The sequence below is a fragment of the Drosophila melanogaster genome, chromosome X (genome assembly GCF_000001215.4).
Source record: "Drosophila melanogaster chromosome X".
NCBI classification, from domain to species: domain Eukaryota; kingdom Metazoa; phylum Arthropoda; class Insecta; order Diptera; family Drosophilidae; genus Drosophila; species Drosophila melanogaster.
Window position 1 is genome coordinate 280,101 of NC_004354.4, and position 16,616 is coordinate 296,716.

A 16,616-nucleotide genomic window follows, 5' to 3' on the forward strand; every position below is an offset into this window, starting at 1 on the left:
AACAAAACTTTTAGGATACCCCAAAATAATGGTAAATTTTAAACAGTCGAAAAATTTATTATTCGGGAGTCGAACTGCAATTACACGTAAGCCCTTCACAAGGCAGCTAGCAATATTTAAAAAGGAGTAAGCTAGCCAGGCCAAATGAAAAACTGACATACAATCAACTTCGTATTTCACACGCGGGAAATTTAACAAAAAATAAAAAACAAAAAAATAGTTTAGGGATATGAAATCCTGAAGGATTGGTAAACTAGAACGACCGAAGACGACTAACTGCTTGCCACCAAAAATGTTGGGTTTTTATGTCCGTCGTCGGCACTCACACAATAAAATTCATTATTAGGATGTATATAGTGATAAAAGGAATTGTTTTTTTTTAACACAGATTGCCCGTATGTAAAAACCAAAGAATTCATATTATATAAAAAGAAACCACAAGTTGCTTATCGCTGTGAAATGAGGCTGGTAGTGCGCTTGCACTATGGGGAATTTAACATGTTTTATTGGCATAAATTAATATCTCGTAAACTATTTAAGATACGATGAATTTAGAATTATTTTGGCAAAGTGGGTGCCCCGCCCACTCCCATAAAATTTTTTTTTTAAATCAATATATTCTATCTAATCCACCAATGTATTGGAGTTACACCATGTTTTAGATTGTCCACAATCGGTACAAACTTAAGTCTCTTAACATTTTTATTGATAAAAAAATCTTTCAGAGTCGCATTTCGTACACTTCTATCAGGGCCGCATTGCTGATTGCTACCTAAAAATGTAATCTTCGCGAAAAGTCACAATAAGTAGCATTCGCAAAAGTCGCGTTAACCGTATGTGTTCTAAGTAGGTAATTAATCACTCTAAAACATTGACTAACACACATATCAAAAATTTTTTGAAACTCAATTAATTTTCGTAAGCACTAAAAAAGAAGGTCATCGATGGCACGTGGTTTTTAACATTGATTAATTTACATTTGCGTTACATAACTTAAGCCTTGATCTTAATCCGTTAAGAAAAAAGTGTTCAACAATTGAAACATTTTTAAAAACACATTTATGCCAAAAAACGAATCAAATTCCCCATAGTGGCTTTGGATTTATCTGAAACTTGGCCCTACTTATTCCTTATCGGCAATTCTTCCGGAATTCTACACGAACTGGCCTTATCGGTTCTGCATAATCGAAACTGGCAGTGATCTTGAATTCAGTATTTAATCCAGCTTGGCAACTTAAAACTGAATTGGGTCAAAGGGGTCGAGGCGTGTACTATTTCCGTTTATTTCACAATTGGCAATAATATTCTTCTATATCATTATGAAATTGACCACTGGAAATTTTTGAGTAGCATAAGACAAATTAATTGTTTTTACTTTACAACTATTATTTAAAAGAAACAAATAAATATTCACGAAATAATTTATGTTGCAATTCATTGCTTTCACATCAATATGTTATGTTGAAGGTCCTCTGATGCTAATAGCCGCCACCGAGTGAAACGAAGGTCACGAGTTCCATATACTGTGTGACAGTGGAAAACTAGATTAAGGTCCCTAACGTAGTTTCCAAGGTTTAGTTGTTTTTGCAATAGGCTGTGGGCAAATAGGATTATCCGAATGTTTTGTGAGAACGCCGGCCGGTGGGCAGAATGCTTGGGTGAGCCTGTGTTTTGTTGGTGCTGGTGGGATTGCCGTGTGTCACTGCCAGTCAAATGTCGGCGACGTTTGCCGTCAATTAAACCTTCAAGCTGTCATCCACAAAACCCACTAACACACAACCCATTGATCCACCACCTACAGAACCACCGCAAGGAGGAAAAGCTTGAGTTAAATGGGAAAAACCTACATTTAAAATACTGATAGTACGGTAGTACACGGCTCACACAGACAACATCCTATTATGATGTCTACTGTTTGCTGTTCATATGGCGAATACCCCACGTGGACCCGAGTGCGCCTGCGTCTGTTTTGATATAAAAAACAAGAGAGAATGCTATAGTCGAGTTCCCCGCTTATCAGATACCCGTTCATCAACTAGTGTGAATGCGAACGCGAAATTTAAAATTATTCTGTGGTATCAATAAATATTGGGGAATGAAATAAGAAAAAATTTAAGAATTGTTCAAAAGTGTGGGCGTGATCGGTTTGGCGTCTTTAGGAGTTTGGAGTGGGCATGGCAAGAAGTTTTTTGGTAAATCGATAGAAATTTACACGAGTAATAAAATTATGGCATAATATCAAACAATTTTTCAAAAATGCGGGCGTGGCAACAAACTTGCGCTGCGTCTTTGTCTCTAAAATCTGCATGCTGAATCTCAACCTTCTAGCTTTTGTAGTTCCGAAGATCTCGTTCATACGAACATGGCTAGATCGACTTGGCTATTGATCTTGATCAATAATATATATACTTTATATAGTTGGAATATATACACTCTACGGGTAAAAAATAAATGGGCATAATAACACTGTCAGCGTTGCAAGTTTTGGATGATTAAGTCCACATTTCTTGAAGTTTTGTCATCACATATGGCTCGTGAATCACATGAACACAAATTTCGTGGAATTCAATTACGAATTAATCTTTTTTATTATTTGAATGTAATTAGCTGAATGTTTTGAATGCATGAAAAATACTTCTCTAATAATTTTTTAGTGCTGTTTACTTCAATAAATAATTATTAATATTAATTTGTGTTTGCAATTTTGTATTACGTTTTTAATACATTTTAAATAATAGTGCTTACCTTTAACATATCATCGCTATATTCAGGGATAACACAAAAATCCACTTTTATTAGGTTTCAATGAAAACTATAAACTTGCATATAGTACGATTAATTGTTTGGCTTTGAATGAAAATTCTATTGTAGACACTATTGATTATTCGCGTCATCAGCCCCCCCCCCCCCCCTTGTCAACCCACTAGTCAATTATTAAATTGTACAGGGTTTTGGCCTGTAAACATTACAAGGCCAAAAATTCGGTTGGTAGCAGTTCCAATAGGAGCTTTAAGCTCATGATGTGTCAAACTTTCGTTAGGTGAAAAACACTATACATAGAACATTTTAAGAACAAAAATTTATCGCCCTTGCATTTATTTCCAGTTTTGGTTTTTTTTTTGTATTTATCAATTACATTTATAATTAATTATACACCATGTATATATATGTATTTATATACTATATGGATATATGTATTTCCGTATGTAAATATTGATAATAATATATATTTATTTGTGAGATATTCAAATGGAGAGGTTGTGGACCAGGAACCAAAACAATTTATAAAACAGTTTAAAAAATGTTTAGGGAACTATGCATTTGCTTTATGTTTAAATGGAACAGTGGGGAATAGGAATTAATATAGGATCATTAAAAGGGTCCCGATTATGATTCCACATTTTGTTTAAATTTATTACTTAAGGAATCAGTATTAACCCGAATTAGTATACGCAATGCTCACACTTGTACCCGTATTCCTTGGTATCATTATGAAATGTCAACTCACTTAGATACTCTTTATTTGACTAATTAGATTCTACTTAAACAATGAAACTATCGGTACTAAACATATAGACAACCAGAAACGCAACTGTAAATAAACAAATTTATAAATTTTAGCAACTTTGGACAGCCAAAGAGCTGGCTTGTATTATATATTAAACAACCACTGCGATACACCGATTTATATATACACAGATTTATGTAAGTTAAATTGATATTTTTTAATTTGCTGTATATAAATAATGAAATACATTTTCGAAGTTTGAGTTACACCTCCATATTGGTACGTTCTCAAAATTTCCGTAATTCTTATTCTTACAGAACGATTCGGTATATAAGCATTTACAAATATGTATTGTATAAATATATCGCTCTGTTTATGTTTTTGATTTTCTGTGATTCCAATGCGGGTATATATATGTGTGTATATATTTTATTGTTGAAAAACCAAATTACGGTTAATCTTAGTTGTATTTCACATCTCAAAAGTAATTCTAATTCACGGCTATTATATATCATACCATTAGATTATCATATATATTTTTACGAATTTATACACGTATTTATAATTTGCAATTGCTTTTGTCCTTGTCATATTCTTGGTGTTTCCATTTCGTTTTCAATCTTAACCATTTGTTTCAATCTTCTACTTCGACCAATACAATACCTAGCCGTTAAGTGAGAAATAAAAGTCAAATGCACACTCATTTCTAAAGATGAGTGTTCTAAAGATAGGTATTGGATTTCTCTTGCCAATTAAAGCTACTTTTTTAACTACGCATTTGCTTTTGGTTTCTGTCTTAACTTCCACATTCGCTTTTCAACACTGAATTTCCCACCATTGATAAAGGGGTCATTTGACGCCTAAGGAAAATCCCGTCCAATCGGCCTATTCTCCGTATTACGCAGAACATAATAATTTATACTAAGATAGGATGAAAATCGAACATAAATTTGTATTAATCTAATAATATGTAGTATTGGCATTACGCGCAACAGTATAAAATGTGAATTGCATTGACCAGGCCATTACCTCATGTGTAGATATTTTATAACCTTGCAGTATAAATCTTAGTTTGTTCGACATTCAGTTAGTATAAAATTATTACTATTGTAGTTCTTTTTATCAATCTTATAAGCATTTCTTTATAGTTTTGTGTGTGGTATAACACTGTGTTGAAAAATAGGATTATTAATAAATAAAATTGGCGGGATCCAACAGATTTGGTTAGTCACGATGCACACATTCCGAATCTAGTTACACAAAGAGTAGTTGAAGTACGAGTCCGAAAACAATCCTATTTATGGCCATTTTTTACCGCCGACAACATGCAAGTGCATTTTTTGTCATTTAATTATTTAATACAGTCTTTTTTTGCCATCCTTGCATTTTCTCCACTTGCGTGACCATATTTGGAATTTGTTCATAGTAATCATCTACAATGGTTGTGTCCCATTAATATAATTTTGGGAAATTTAACAATTTTTTTTGATAATAATAAATAACTCAGTGTAGTTTAAGACTCTAATCACTAATCACTACACAATATGAAACAAAAGAGAATGCTATAGTCGAGTCTATCGACTATCGGATACCCGTAACTCAGTGCGAGGGAGAAATGTAAAAATTCTTTTGCCATATCGATGGAAGTTGGAGTGCGTGAAAATTTTGGGCGGAGTTAGAAAAGTCGTATCTTCTAAATAAACTTAAGCTGCGTCTACGTATATAAAATCTGCATTACTAATCTTAACTTTCTAAGATCACAGGTTTTACTCGGACAGACTTACATGGCCGATCTTACCGATCATCGACTAGTGACACTGACCAAAAATCGTAGCGTTAAAACGGACGGACAAACAGACAGATTAAAACTAGGGTAGCAAATGATTACTTGTACCTCTTAAATACATTTCAACAGACCTACGGACCTTTAAGTCTACGAGTACCAACAAATTTTGAAAAGTATTTAAAATAAATCACTCTTTCCAAAATCGATATAATGACACCACTTGCCAAAGTAAGAAAAAGTTATATATACAGGTTATAAATAATCTTTAAGTCTTTCCTTTAAAAAATGTTTGATTTCAAATTGCATCTCAGAGTTTAACAAAATGCAAACACTTTGTTTATTAAACATTTGCGTTTTGTAAGTTAAAATATTGTTACGTTAAAAAAAATTCGAAACCAGAAACTTGTAGCAAGCACATTTATGCAAAAAAAAAACATTGTTTACAGTGTGACAAATACACAAGCTAAGTACTTTTAAAAATTAATTTGTCTAGGGATGTTGTCTATGTTTATCTGAGTAAGTTGTATATTTTTTTAACGATTTAATTTTCGGTCACACACATATTTTAAAAGCTGAGTTTAGGAAACCAGAGGCTTGTGATGTAGGTACTTACGTTATTAGAGCAATAATAGCAAGATAGAGGTACATTTGAGTAGAGATTGCTCTACAATATTGAGGATTTCATTTGTTTAGATTGATAAAATTGGAAATCCCAGAGACAACATTAAAAATATACCGCTTAGTTATATGATCCTGCGTTTTTGTATACTTGCAAAATACAATATTAGAGTGGTAAATCTGCCTAAATGGATTTCGAAATACTTTTGCGTCATTGAAAATTATAACGTCAAGCTTGTGGACAAAAATATATTAATATCTACCTTTAGATATCAAGCGAATATAACACGTTGCAGAACCTATTTTTAAAAATTTAAAACGTTTTAATATCCTTTGCGATAAAAAAAAATCTGAATTATACGACATATGTAGTGTTTTTAAGAAAATGTTTTTTAGCTCACCCAGAATGTTGTCTTCCCTTACAAGACTCTCATGTTAATAGAATTAATCTGCCTCTTCTGTTAATATTAGTTCTGTTGTTTGAGTTTAGAAAAACGCCCCATGTTATTATAGACTATTGAAAAGGTTTTGAAAACCATTATATATTAGACCTCTTTCAGTTTGGCCTGTTTAGGAAATGATGCACGAGTTGCGTTTGGCGCCCAAGCTTCGCTCCTGGATTCTTTGGAGGTGCTGCAGCTGGGCAGGTGTAGGAGCATGGGATCCGGATCCCCCGGAAGATGACGCAGCTGCAGCTGCCGAAGAGGTAGAAGCGGAGGTACCACCTCCGGAATTGTGGTGCTGGGTGTGCTGGTGGTGGTGTAACGGGGTGCTGGGTCCATTGTTACCAATCTGCTGCGGCAACGACTGTCGACGACGACGGAGGGCCGGACTCAGATTGTAAGTTATTTTTGCCTGGGCTAGCAGTTCCTTGAACACCTAGGGTTGAAGGCATTATATAATCGCTAGGTTGGGTTGAAAAATGATTGGACTCACCTGGGTAATGTTTTCATTACTGGAAGCTGAAGCCTCTACAAATCCGTTCTCCCAGTCCACAGTAACAACCGATTCTGTGGTGGCGTACTCAACCTACGAAAAGGCAAATTAACATTTAATGGGGAAAGCAATTAATTGCTTTTGCTATAGTGTTTTTGTGATTGTTTGTTAACTGCAAACGACTACTTTGATTTCGCTTAAATTCTTGTTTGAAGAGTTTTACATAATTGTCGAGTTTTCTTTGCCAAAAAAAACAACATTAATAAGATGAAGGGACGTGCCAAATGGCAAGTCGAGATCAATCAATACGCGGTTTCATTTAACAGGAAATTAATTTAGGCTCGGTATAATGAAAATAAGAATTTAAAATTAGAACGCACCTCTCGCTCAGTTTCTCCATCTGCTAAGAGATCGATCTTGTTCCCGACAACTACAATTGGAACAGCGGTAGTGGCCTTAGTCTCGTGGATCTGATCGCGAATTGTGCGCACCTCCTCGAAAGTGGTGGCATCGGTTACGTCGTAGACCAGAATAAAAGCATCCGCCGAGGATATGGAAAGAGCTCGCATCGCCGGAAACTGAAGAAAAGGAACATAATAATGTTGATTTTATTTAGACGCGTCAATAATGTTTAATATTTTAAAATTTTACAATCATTTCCTTTTATTTTTAATGTAAGGAAATAAGTTTTTGGAAAAGATGCAAGTGAGGATTACTTTAACAGTAATTTTTTTACTGTTTAAAAAAATACATTTGAATATTAATGATCCGTTTTGTCACTTACCATACAGCTATCGTACTTTGCCAATTCCTTAAATAATATTTACACAAAAGTACTCCCCTGTGTGTCTCTGGTCTAATTAGAGGTAGTTGGTGGCTCCGTAGAACTGATCTTCATCTCTGATATGTGCCCCTTTGCATTAACCCTGAAGCATGTTTACAATTGTGGCAGAATACCCAACCGAAAACAATCAGTTTCCCATGTGTGTAACTTATGATTATGGAAATCACAGCACTGATAAAGAATGTAAAGAATTATGCTTTTTTTAAAACACAAGAATCTCATATATGCATATATGTGTACGATTTTAATTAAGTTATTTCGATTTTTTAATTAAAGATAAATATAGCCATTAAGTACTAAACACCAAATGCAAATCTTGTAACTCCAACTTTACCATATTTCTTTACATACCCTAAACAGCAATAAATATACCCGTTACTCGTAGAGTAAATGGGTATAAATAAAAGTATGTTACAGGCAGAAGAAAGCGTTTTCTACCACGTAATGTATATGCATTCGTGTTGCCCACTATAAAAATAGTTGGATATTTTTTCATAATTTTATTAGTCGTGTAAATTTCTATCGAATTGCCAACAAATTTTTGTCACGCCCACTTTTACGCCCTCAAGCAGCCAAACCGCTCATTTTATTCCCCAATATCTATCGACAGCCTAGAAAAATTATGAAATTTCGCATTCACAGCTAGTACGAGCTGAGTAACGGGTATCTGATAGTCGGGGATGTCGACTATAACATTCTCTTTTGTTTGTCTTTAAATAATAATATAATACAAGGTTGTAATTTTAGCGCAGCCTGTTGAACGGGGATAATAATGACGCAGATGGGAGACGTTTCTGTAAAATCAGACGATATGTATTAAAGAACCGGATTCGGAAATCTGAATCCAGGCCAAAAGATCAAATATCGCTCTACGAAATTATTGTATTAAACAGAAACTAAATCAATGCTGCTGGGACCGGTAGCAGCCCTTTTATAGTATTTAAAAGGAATTACGCGGACTTTAGTAGAACTACCAAATTTTCTGGCACAGGATAAGTCAAACATGTATACCAGCTTCTGACCCTTCCGGCTGACCACATGCAATATATATGTAGCGTGACTCTGGATGTACTAGGGATACCCCTCATACCAGTAACTGTAAGTTCAATGCAATCAAGTTCATTTTTAATGACTATAAGTGATTTTATAACCGTTAATAATAAAAACAACAACAACAAATTCAAGAAACCCTTGCGCCACTTGCGCCATCAAGAGAAACGTTAAATACGTGGCGTAGTTTTTGCTCACCTCGTATGAGCCGGCAGTGTCCAAAATATCAAGGGTAAGGCTCACGCCGGCGATGGAAAAGTTGCCTTGGTGCATTTCCTCAATGGTCCGCTTGTACTTGGTGCTAAATGTATTGTACAGAAACTGGGTGATTATTGACGTTTTTCCCACTTTTGCAGAGCCCATGACGACGATTTTGTGGCGTGCGTTGGCCGGTCCAATGGCATCATCTACCGCGTTGTTTCTACCAACCCTGCGAATGCGAGATTTTCGGTTGACATTGAGGTAGGTTAAGAAAGACGAACATGAAACATTTAGTTAGTGCATAGCATTATGCAAGGCTTTGCTCTTCATTACTTCATAGTTAAAACTTTGCAACGCAGGGCTGAAGAAATATGCCATAGGCAGCTAGTTTGCAAGTTTATCGCTGTTCGACAGCGAAGAACAAGAACAGGGAATACTCTGTAACAAGAACTCTGTAAGTCCACGGTTCAATCCAAGTGCCAAATTTGGTTGGACAATAACCACAAGTACGTACAATGCATGATGACAGCTTAGTCCCGAATAATTACAAATCAAGAACATCTAAATGGATAAAGGAAAGCATCGAAAGAGCAAGAGTTATATACTTGTCCAATGGTTAAGGCTAACCAACTACTGATTACCATCGCCAATACTACGTACTATTTTATATTACTCTGCTTTTTTAGTACCTTAGGTATTTCAATAATATTTGTTTTTTTAAAGGGAAAAAGCAAGAAAACATAAGGAAAAATGTAATCAGAAGCGGTTAGAACTTGAAATTTTAGTCCTGACAGGCGAAACAAATGAAAAGTATGCAAAGTACGAACATTGGTGACTGCGTTTTTCTTTCCCTTTTATGTCGTCTTTTGAACCCAGTCAAATAAGAATGCTGCCTTGGTACTGAAAAAAAAATTGCCAGTTTAAGTAAAATGAGAATTTTACATATATTCGGGACAATTTTCGCCAAATCATTTTAAGTTGTTTTCTCCTTTCTTATTTTATGAAAAAAGTAATTTGCAAAGTTATTACATTTTTGTTATGATATTCTCTGCTTCCGCTCTTATAAATATGTTAGTATTGGTATAGTTAAAACTTCGCTGTATCATTTATAATGGCATATGTTTCTATATTTCGATAGAAATTCAAGTCACCGAGACCATCAACGATTCGAATATTATTTTTTAACGAATATCTGCTGTAATGACTTACTTATCACGCTTTGGCTTATCCTCGGCATTGTCGTCCTTCATAAACGAGGGCTGCAGGCTGAATCGGCGGCGTAAGTGGCGGCCACGCATATTGTAATCCTTGGAATACCTGAGTGGTCTCCCTGATTATTGAGGCTACTGATAAGTCAACGACCCTCGCCTAAGATTTAATGCTCATGCTTCGTATGCCGTTTTATATTTGCAGCTTAGCTGAAAATGTAGCGCTCACTGGCAAACTGTTAGTCCATCGTACTTTGCTTATTCTTTAGCGTTTTTCCCTTTGCGGTTCGTCTTTCCACCAGAATATTAAAAATGCTAATCTTCGCGTTGTATTCCTGTGTTCACCTGCAAATGAAGGGGTTGTGGATCAGAGGCAGAACAATAGTTTTTTTTTCTAGTTTTCTGCTGCTGGAAAAAAGTATTGCCAAAAATTGACCCCAAGAATCTATTAAAGATTTAAAAACCATGTTAAAAAATATATATTAAAAACTAAGTGGCATAAAAAATATGATGGAAATAATATATTTAATTAATTTCAGAGTCTATTTTTTTAATCTTTTACAATTATAAAAAGAGAGAGAATGCTATAGTCGACTTTCCCGACCGTCAGATAACCCTTACTCAGCTAGTGGAAATAGGAACGCGAAATTTCATAAACTGTCTGGAATATCAATAAATATTGGTAAATAAAATGATAAAAAATTGAAAAATTTTTCAAAGGTGCGGGCGGTTTGTCGGCGTAAGAGTGACAAATAGTTTTTGGCAAATCAATATAAATTTACAAAACTAATAAAAATTATGAAACAATATCAAAACATTTTTCAAAAGTGTGGGCTTGGCTTAAAAAATGATTAAAGGGGCGGACTTTCCTTGCCACTCTGACACAAAGTCTTTAGTCAGGAGAAGAAAATGCTGCTTTTCAATTGTTCTTAAACAATGCGATTTTATAAAGTCTAGTGTAGTCAAAAAAACTGTTAATGCAATGGGTGAAAAGTGAAGATTTTAACACAGACACGGAGAACCTTGTAACGTATTAGCGAATATATATTGTAGCACATATTAAATAATAAAAGCTAAATAAATAATTAATAAAACTATTCTGCTGAACGTGGTATATCGTATCGCGTAATAAGTGGGAAATGTATTTCAATAAATGATCCTAAAAGTATTTTATCATCGCGGAAACTATTTTGCTGGACTTTTAAATATCCCATTTCTGTAGTCTTGCTACTTCTGTACAATATATCAAAATCTAAATGAAATTTAGAAATATGCTTTAAATCGCTAGGATATACACACTTTCGGGGGTTACTTTCAAGATCCCTTTAGATTTGTTCAACCACTGGCCCAGGGCTGTGCCGTTCTGGCCGAGGTCTCTGTACTAATGCAGTTAGCTATAGCGTATATTGTGCTTAAGTAATATAAATAAAATGCCTTTCTCAAAACATAGTAAGGGTAACATATCTTAAGGTTTAAATCGGAACGCAATGGAATACAAGAAATTACGTTAAGAACTGGCAAAGCAACAGACGGAAGAAACAATGGTCACAACAAACAAAAACACACAAAGATACTTCTCAGGGCTCCCCTTGGTAAATTTTCCTTTTGATTTTTGGGCTCACGTTCGGTGAAGAATACTAATGAATTGGGGTGGAGGGCCATTCACATGGAATGAAGGCAGGGAATGTCTGATAAAACACAAACAATCAGAACAAGGACAAGTTGAGCTAAATTAAGTGTCACAAAAAATGAATGAGGGTGAACAACATTAGACAAAATAATAACGAAATTGAAGAACTGAACATCAAGTTATTTTTCGATAACAATGCCTTGAAAGTTGAAAGTAAAGTTTAAAAGTTTTATTTCCCACTGAGTAATTGCTGATTTAAATAATTATAAAAGGTCTTGGGTCTATCGACACAGAAAGTCACCATACATATGCTTGTTTAAGTATTTCTAAAAGTGTTATAGAGTATTCGGCAGGTTGTTTTTAGGGCTTTAAACGAGGGCTCATGTAATTATACATCCCAGGGTGCGCCATGAAGAGATAAGAACGATTTTTGGGTGACTGCGTTAGTGGGGTCAGTGGAACATGCATAGGTAGCAGTAATGTAGGCGCGACTTGGTGTCTGCCTAATGAATGACATGAAAAAGGCAATTGAAATAAACCCACACATTTATAAACACAAAAATGGTTCACCGAATTGCAATACGACCCTTACAAACACTTAGGAAAAAAATTAAAAATTATAAGAAACAGTGCGTACAAATTTTATAATCGAGTCACTTGACTAAGGAAAAGGGAAGATCTGTTGATAGCTTATATTACATTTTTTTTTGCTTTTATTTTTGTCTTGGTAGACAATAAACCAATTTTGTAGCGTTAAATAATTAAATCACCGGATGAATTAAGCTCCAGTGAGGTCATATCCATATGAGGTCCATATATATACATATTTACATATTTTTATCTATTTGTAAATCTATATGGCAGGTCCAGTACATGAAACCTTTTTAGTCGACTTCGGTTGCTGGTGATATCTAGTAGGCCTAGTGCTAGGACATTATCATAGTCGTGTAGTTTACTTATGTGTCGCTCTACATTTGACTTTATTTTGTCTTTAACAAGGGGAAGTTCCATGTCTTTGTGGATGTCATGATTAGTCATATACCATGGAGCACCTGTGATTGTTCTTAGCGTCATAGACTGGTATCTCTGGAATATTTCAATGTTGGAGTTGCTTATATTACATGAAATACAAAACTGTACCGCTCGTTTAGCTTCCCATTTCTTCGAATTCCCCAATACAGAATTAAGTAAAATTAATTAAAATTAACTGTATTATTGGTAACATGAATCTGGCAACATCCGAGTTCACAAACATGTAAATAAAACTTAAAATGTCACTGGTTACAAGGAGGTGACCAACGCGTGTATTTGCCTTCTGAACAGTGATTTATTAATTATTAATTACTTTTAATAGATTATCACAAACATTTCTCTTTATGTGCAGGCAACAAAAGTCTGTGAGTCAACAATCAAATGACATGCTGGTACACAAGAGTTTCTTATCAGCCATGGGCCATGTGTGTAGTATAAAAGAGCTGTTTTTAGCTTGCCACAGTGGGGCATATATAAAATTTTTGTTAAATGGTTCTTAAAGTCTCACTAAAAACTTTTGCTGTTCACTGATCAATATCATAATGGATTAGGTAAGAGCCTTCGTAATTAATAATTATAACATATATAACAGCCCCTAAACTTATTCTAATGTTTTTGAAAAATACAATAAAATAACGAATTAAAAAAGCCGTATTAAGAATATTATGCATTGCACTGTTCATTGGAATTAAAATCTCTTAATTTAAGTTCCCATCATTCGAAGCTATGTTTTCGGTTGCTTAGGGACACAGTTGCGAAACAATTTTCTTTTGCTAACGTAAAAGTTGTCGCTCCACTTTCCCGTTACCTAAGCGGTCAGTACGCCGGTCTTTAAACGTTTTTTAAAAAAGCTCAAAAATACAACGAACTACAAAAAACAACGACAATAGTTGAACAACTTTAATTTTTTCAAATAATTGACTTCTTACTCTCCCTCACTCCCAGCGGATTTCGCAAGGCTTGGGTTTCCAATTGTTCTTGTTTTAATTGGTGTTTTATGTTGAGTACTAGAGATCAAAAGCAATTAGATTCAGAATTGGGGTGTCAATGAATAACTTTATTTGCCATAAACGAAATAGTGGTGTAACAATCACATCAATCACCTACAGCAAAATATATATAACTTTAAGTGATATAAGCCGTAATATCTATAGGTCGTAAAGCTGGCAATTTTCAATGAAAAGGGGATAAAACGATCGGGATAATATGAGATAGAACCCTGGCATTGATGAGTAATATGAGTAATAATCGGCACTGGCCATGACAATGATTGCGTTCAATGCCAATAGAGCTGTTTATCTGTGCGTAAAATAAACATTTTATCTGATTATCGATTACGGTAACTGAGTTAATGAAATAATGCATACATCGAAAATATATAGTCAAGTCCTTTGGTTCAGTTAGGAAAAATAACGCCATAATGACCACTGATGCAAAAAATAAAAAAAGGATTTTTAAAAAATTAGCAAAAGTATAATAAACATGCAAATGCTAGTTAGCTAGTAGCTACTATAATTTTTGGTAAACCGGGCAACTTTATCTATTTCGATATCAAAAATAAAAATAAATTATCGTTTGCCAAATTAAATTGTTGAAGATGTTTCGGTATGAAAAGGTTTTATTTTAGTAAGTCAGCTAATATATTTATTTAAAGTTTTAATGTGTGCATTGTGATACGGTAGAAGAGGCACTACTAAATAGCAACATACACATCTGTATATGGAAATGGCATAATTGCCCAAGATTTAAAATATTGTATGCATAATTTACCACTTAAATTTAACCGACTCTTATAGTACCTGTTCTCGGAGGGGCTTTCACTTCGAAACTTTTAATATAATTACTATTGGTATGTTAAATTTTTCAAACACTCAAATCACAGAAACACAAGTAAAAAAAGATTCTTTACCATGTACGAAAGAAATAACAAATTTTCCGTTTATTTTTTATCTAGGGTGGTATTTGATTTCTTGCTAAGAGTGTTCTGTTTTTGTAGCTGTTGAGATGAAAATTGTTTTGGGGCAGATGCGATATAACAACACGCTGCGTCGCGTTCCCGGGAAAAACTGACTGGGCACCGAGTGTTACACTTGATGCATGCCCGAATTGAAAGTCAGGTACCGAAGGTCGACCCGAAGCTGAATGCGGACAACCGATGGGTGGTGAAAAGGAGTAAAGAAGTTTTTGGGTGTAAAAGCGCCACAAGTGCATGCCAAAAAACGAAGAAAAGGCACACGCACAACAAAGCTGAAATAAGGGAATTCAACATCCCACCAAAGAAGAGGATTCCTTTGACCGGAGGTCGTGCGAAAAAATCGGGTTGGAAAGGGGGCAAAGGAGCATGGCGAAGCTTTAGCTGAATGCTGAGCTTTTTCATAATGAGCTTTTTTTTGAGCTAAGTAGATGCAACCGCTACGGGATACACATGGCAAAAGATACATTCAAATATTGCGAAAATGGCATTAAATGTTTGTTTTAATAATTTTCATAAAATTTTGGTTCCACAGGTTAAAAATGCGAAAATGATGACAAAATCATTTATATTATATTGAATATATTATTGATTGTGAGACAGACAATGACAACGACAATTGAATGAAACCGCAGCGAAAAAAATTCTCCGCACAAAGTTACGGCTGCTGTTGGAAATTTGGCGGACAACAGGCATAAACAGTGAACAAGCAATATATTGTCGATGGAAGCATACTTCTGTGCCCTTTTAAGAGTAATATAACGTTACGTTTGTAGGCTACGCCATTTATTTATTTTTTGCACGACCAAATTTATATTAAATTTACCATCGTGCCAATTTTCTATGGTGCAATTATTTTGCTTCGGAGTCATATGCTGATGTGTACTAATGTCGTGCGGGTACCACATGCCACCTGGAAACAGTTCAATCATAATAAGCCCCCAGTGAGTTTTTAATGATTCAAAAAGACTAATGGCAGCTTTGTTCAGCTATGCGGGTCAAAGGCCATAAAAGTCGATATAATGATGAACTCCAATTAAGAACACAAGTCCGTTTTAAGTTGAAGGCAGCCGTCGGGCTGACATATATTTATTCAATTTCTTCTTTTGATTTTAGAGTAGGCAGAAATGGTTCTGTCAGCTCAACGTCTACAGAGTCTCTCTGATTTTTCAGTTTTTAATATATTTGGACTTAGGCTAATCCGCGTAGCTGCGCTGCCGGGTACGCCAGCAGCGGAGCGGCGTTCTTATGTATATCTTATATATCTAGGCTTATCGGGAGAGCGAGATATGTATGTACGTATGTAATATGTATTTGGTCGGCGTGTGAATGCTGACCATGCACTTATACTTTTTGCCTTCGAGTGGGCAATGCACTTATACTTTGTGGCCTTCGAGTGGGTGATCATGTTACATCCGCCCTGGCCTAACTGCGTGCATAAACATAAACATAAACATAGCAACAAAGTGCTGCCATAAGTTAATATGCTATTTTATTTAATTGTTCTTAATATTGCATAGGCACATACTACATCTCCCTCCTTTTGAAAAATAACGTAACCTAGTGAAGTTATTTTGATTATTAAATGCAAATTATTTTATTTTTATTTTTATTTTGTTTGTGTTTTTGTTTGAACAACAATAGTTGATTTTATAATGCAAAGATAAAAATATACGTAGTGTATGGAAAATTTGTATAAATGATTAAGGAAAATATAAGTTTAAATTCAATCATGAATGAAATTTCTTTAATCTATCTTTATGAACTATTTGTTTTTTGTTTTTATTAGTAAGTAGCGTAATATTGTTATTATCTCCTATGCTTTCTATCT

The 16,616-nt window shown here is 34.7% G+C and overlaps 2 protein-coding genes and 1 non-coding gene across 5 annotated transcripts in view, besides 8 other annotated features; 1 reads left to right on the forward strand and 2 right to left on the reverse strand.

Moving 5' to 3' along the window:
- The window catches only part of CG3777 (uncharacterized protein), a 70,802-nt gene that overhangs the window by 398 nt on the left and 53,788 nt on the right, over nt 1-16,616 (forward strand). The window lies entirely within an intron of this gene.
- mir-980 (mir-980 stem loop) lies at nt 72-169 on the reverse strand. Its single transcript, NR_047714.1, has one exon. It is a non-coding gene; the product is annotated as a mir-980 precursor RNA (primary transcript).
- Nucleotides 481-553: a mobile genetic element.
- Nucleotides 1,984-2,105: a mobile genetic element.
- On the reverse strand, nt 3,086-14,862 carry CG13375 (uncharacterized protein). Of its 3 annotated transcripts, NM_001297806.1 has the most exons (7): nt 14,613-14,862; nt 10,153-10,496; nt 9,771-9,843; nt 8,941-9,172; nt 7,229-7,426; nt 6,849-6,941; nt 6,307-6,791 (listed from the first exon to the last, which is right to left on the reverse strand). In NM_001297806.1, coding segments are annotated over exons 3-7 (834 nt in total). In that variant the 5' UTR covers nt 9,773-9,843; nt 10,153-10,496; nt 14,613-14,862; the 3' UTR covers nt 6,307-6,482. The 3 variants fall into 3 exon arrangements, with proteins under 3 accessions (NP_001162628.1, NP_001284735.1, NP_569837.2); NM_001169157.2 differs by lacking the exon at nt 9,771-9,843 and having other exon boundaries at nt 3,086-6,791; NM_130481.4 differs by lacking the exon at nt 9,771-9,843 and having other exon boundaries at nt 14,723-14,862.
- Nucleotides 5,047-5,153: a mobile genetic element.
- Nucleotides 8,060-8,093: a mobile genetic element.
- Nucleotides 8,273-8,401: a mobile genetic element.
- Nucleotides 10,713-10,989: a mobile genetic element.
- Nucleotides 12,526-12,894: a mobile genetic element.
- Nucleotides 15,804-16,616: part of a mobile genetic element that runs on past the window's edge.

What these genes read in the sequence shown, in the direction of transcription:
- CG13375 (NM_001169157.2), bottom strand. Translation starts at nt 10,241, where the DNA reads ATGCGTGGCCGCCACTTACGCCGCCGATTCAGCCTGCAGCCCTCGTTT. An exon ending in GATAAGCCAAAGCGTGATAA is followed by an intron (nt 9,173 to 10,152) that starts GTAAGTCATTAC and finishes TCGCATTCGCAG; the next exon opens with GGTTGGTAGAAACAACGCGG. An exon ending in ACACTGCCGGCTCATACGAG is followed by an intron (nt 7,427 to 8,940) that starts GTGAGCAAAAAC and finishes CCTTTTCTTCAG; the next exon opens with TTTCCGGCGATGCGAGCTCT.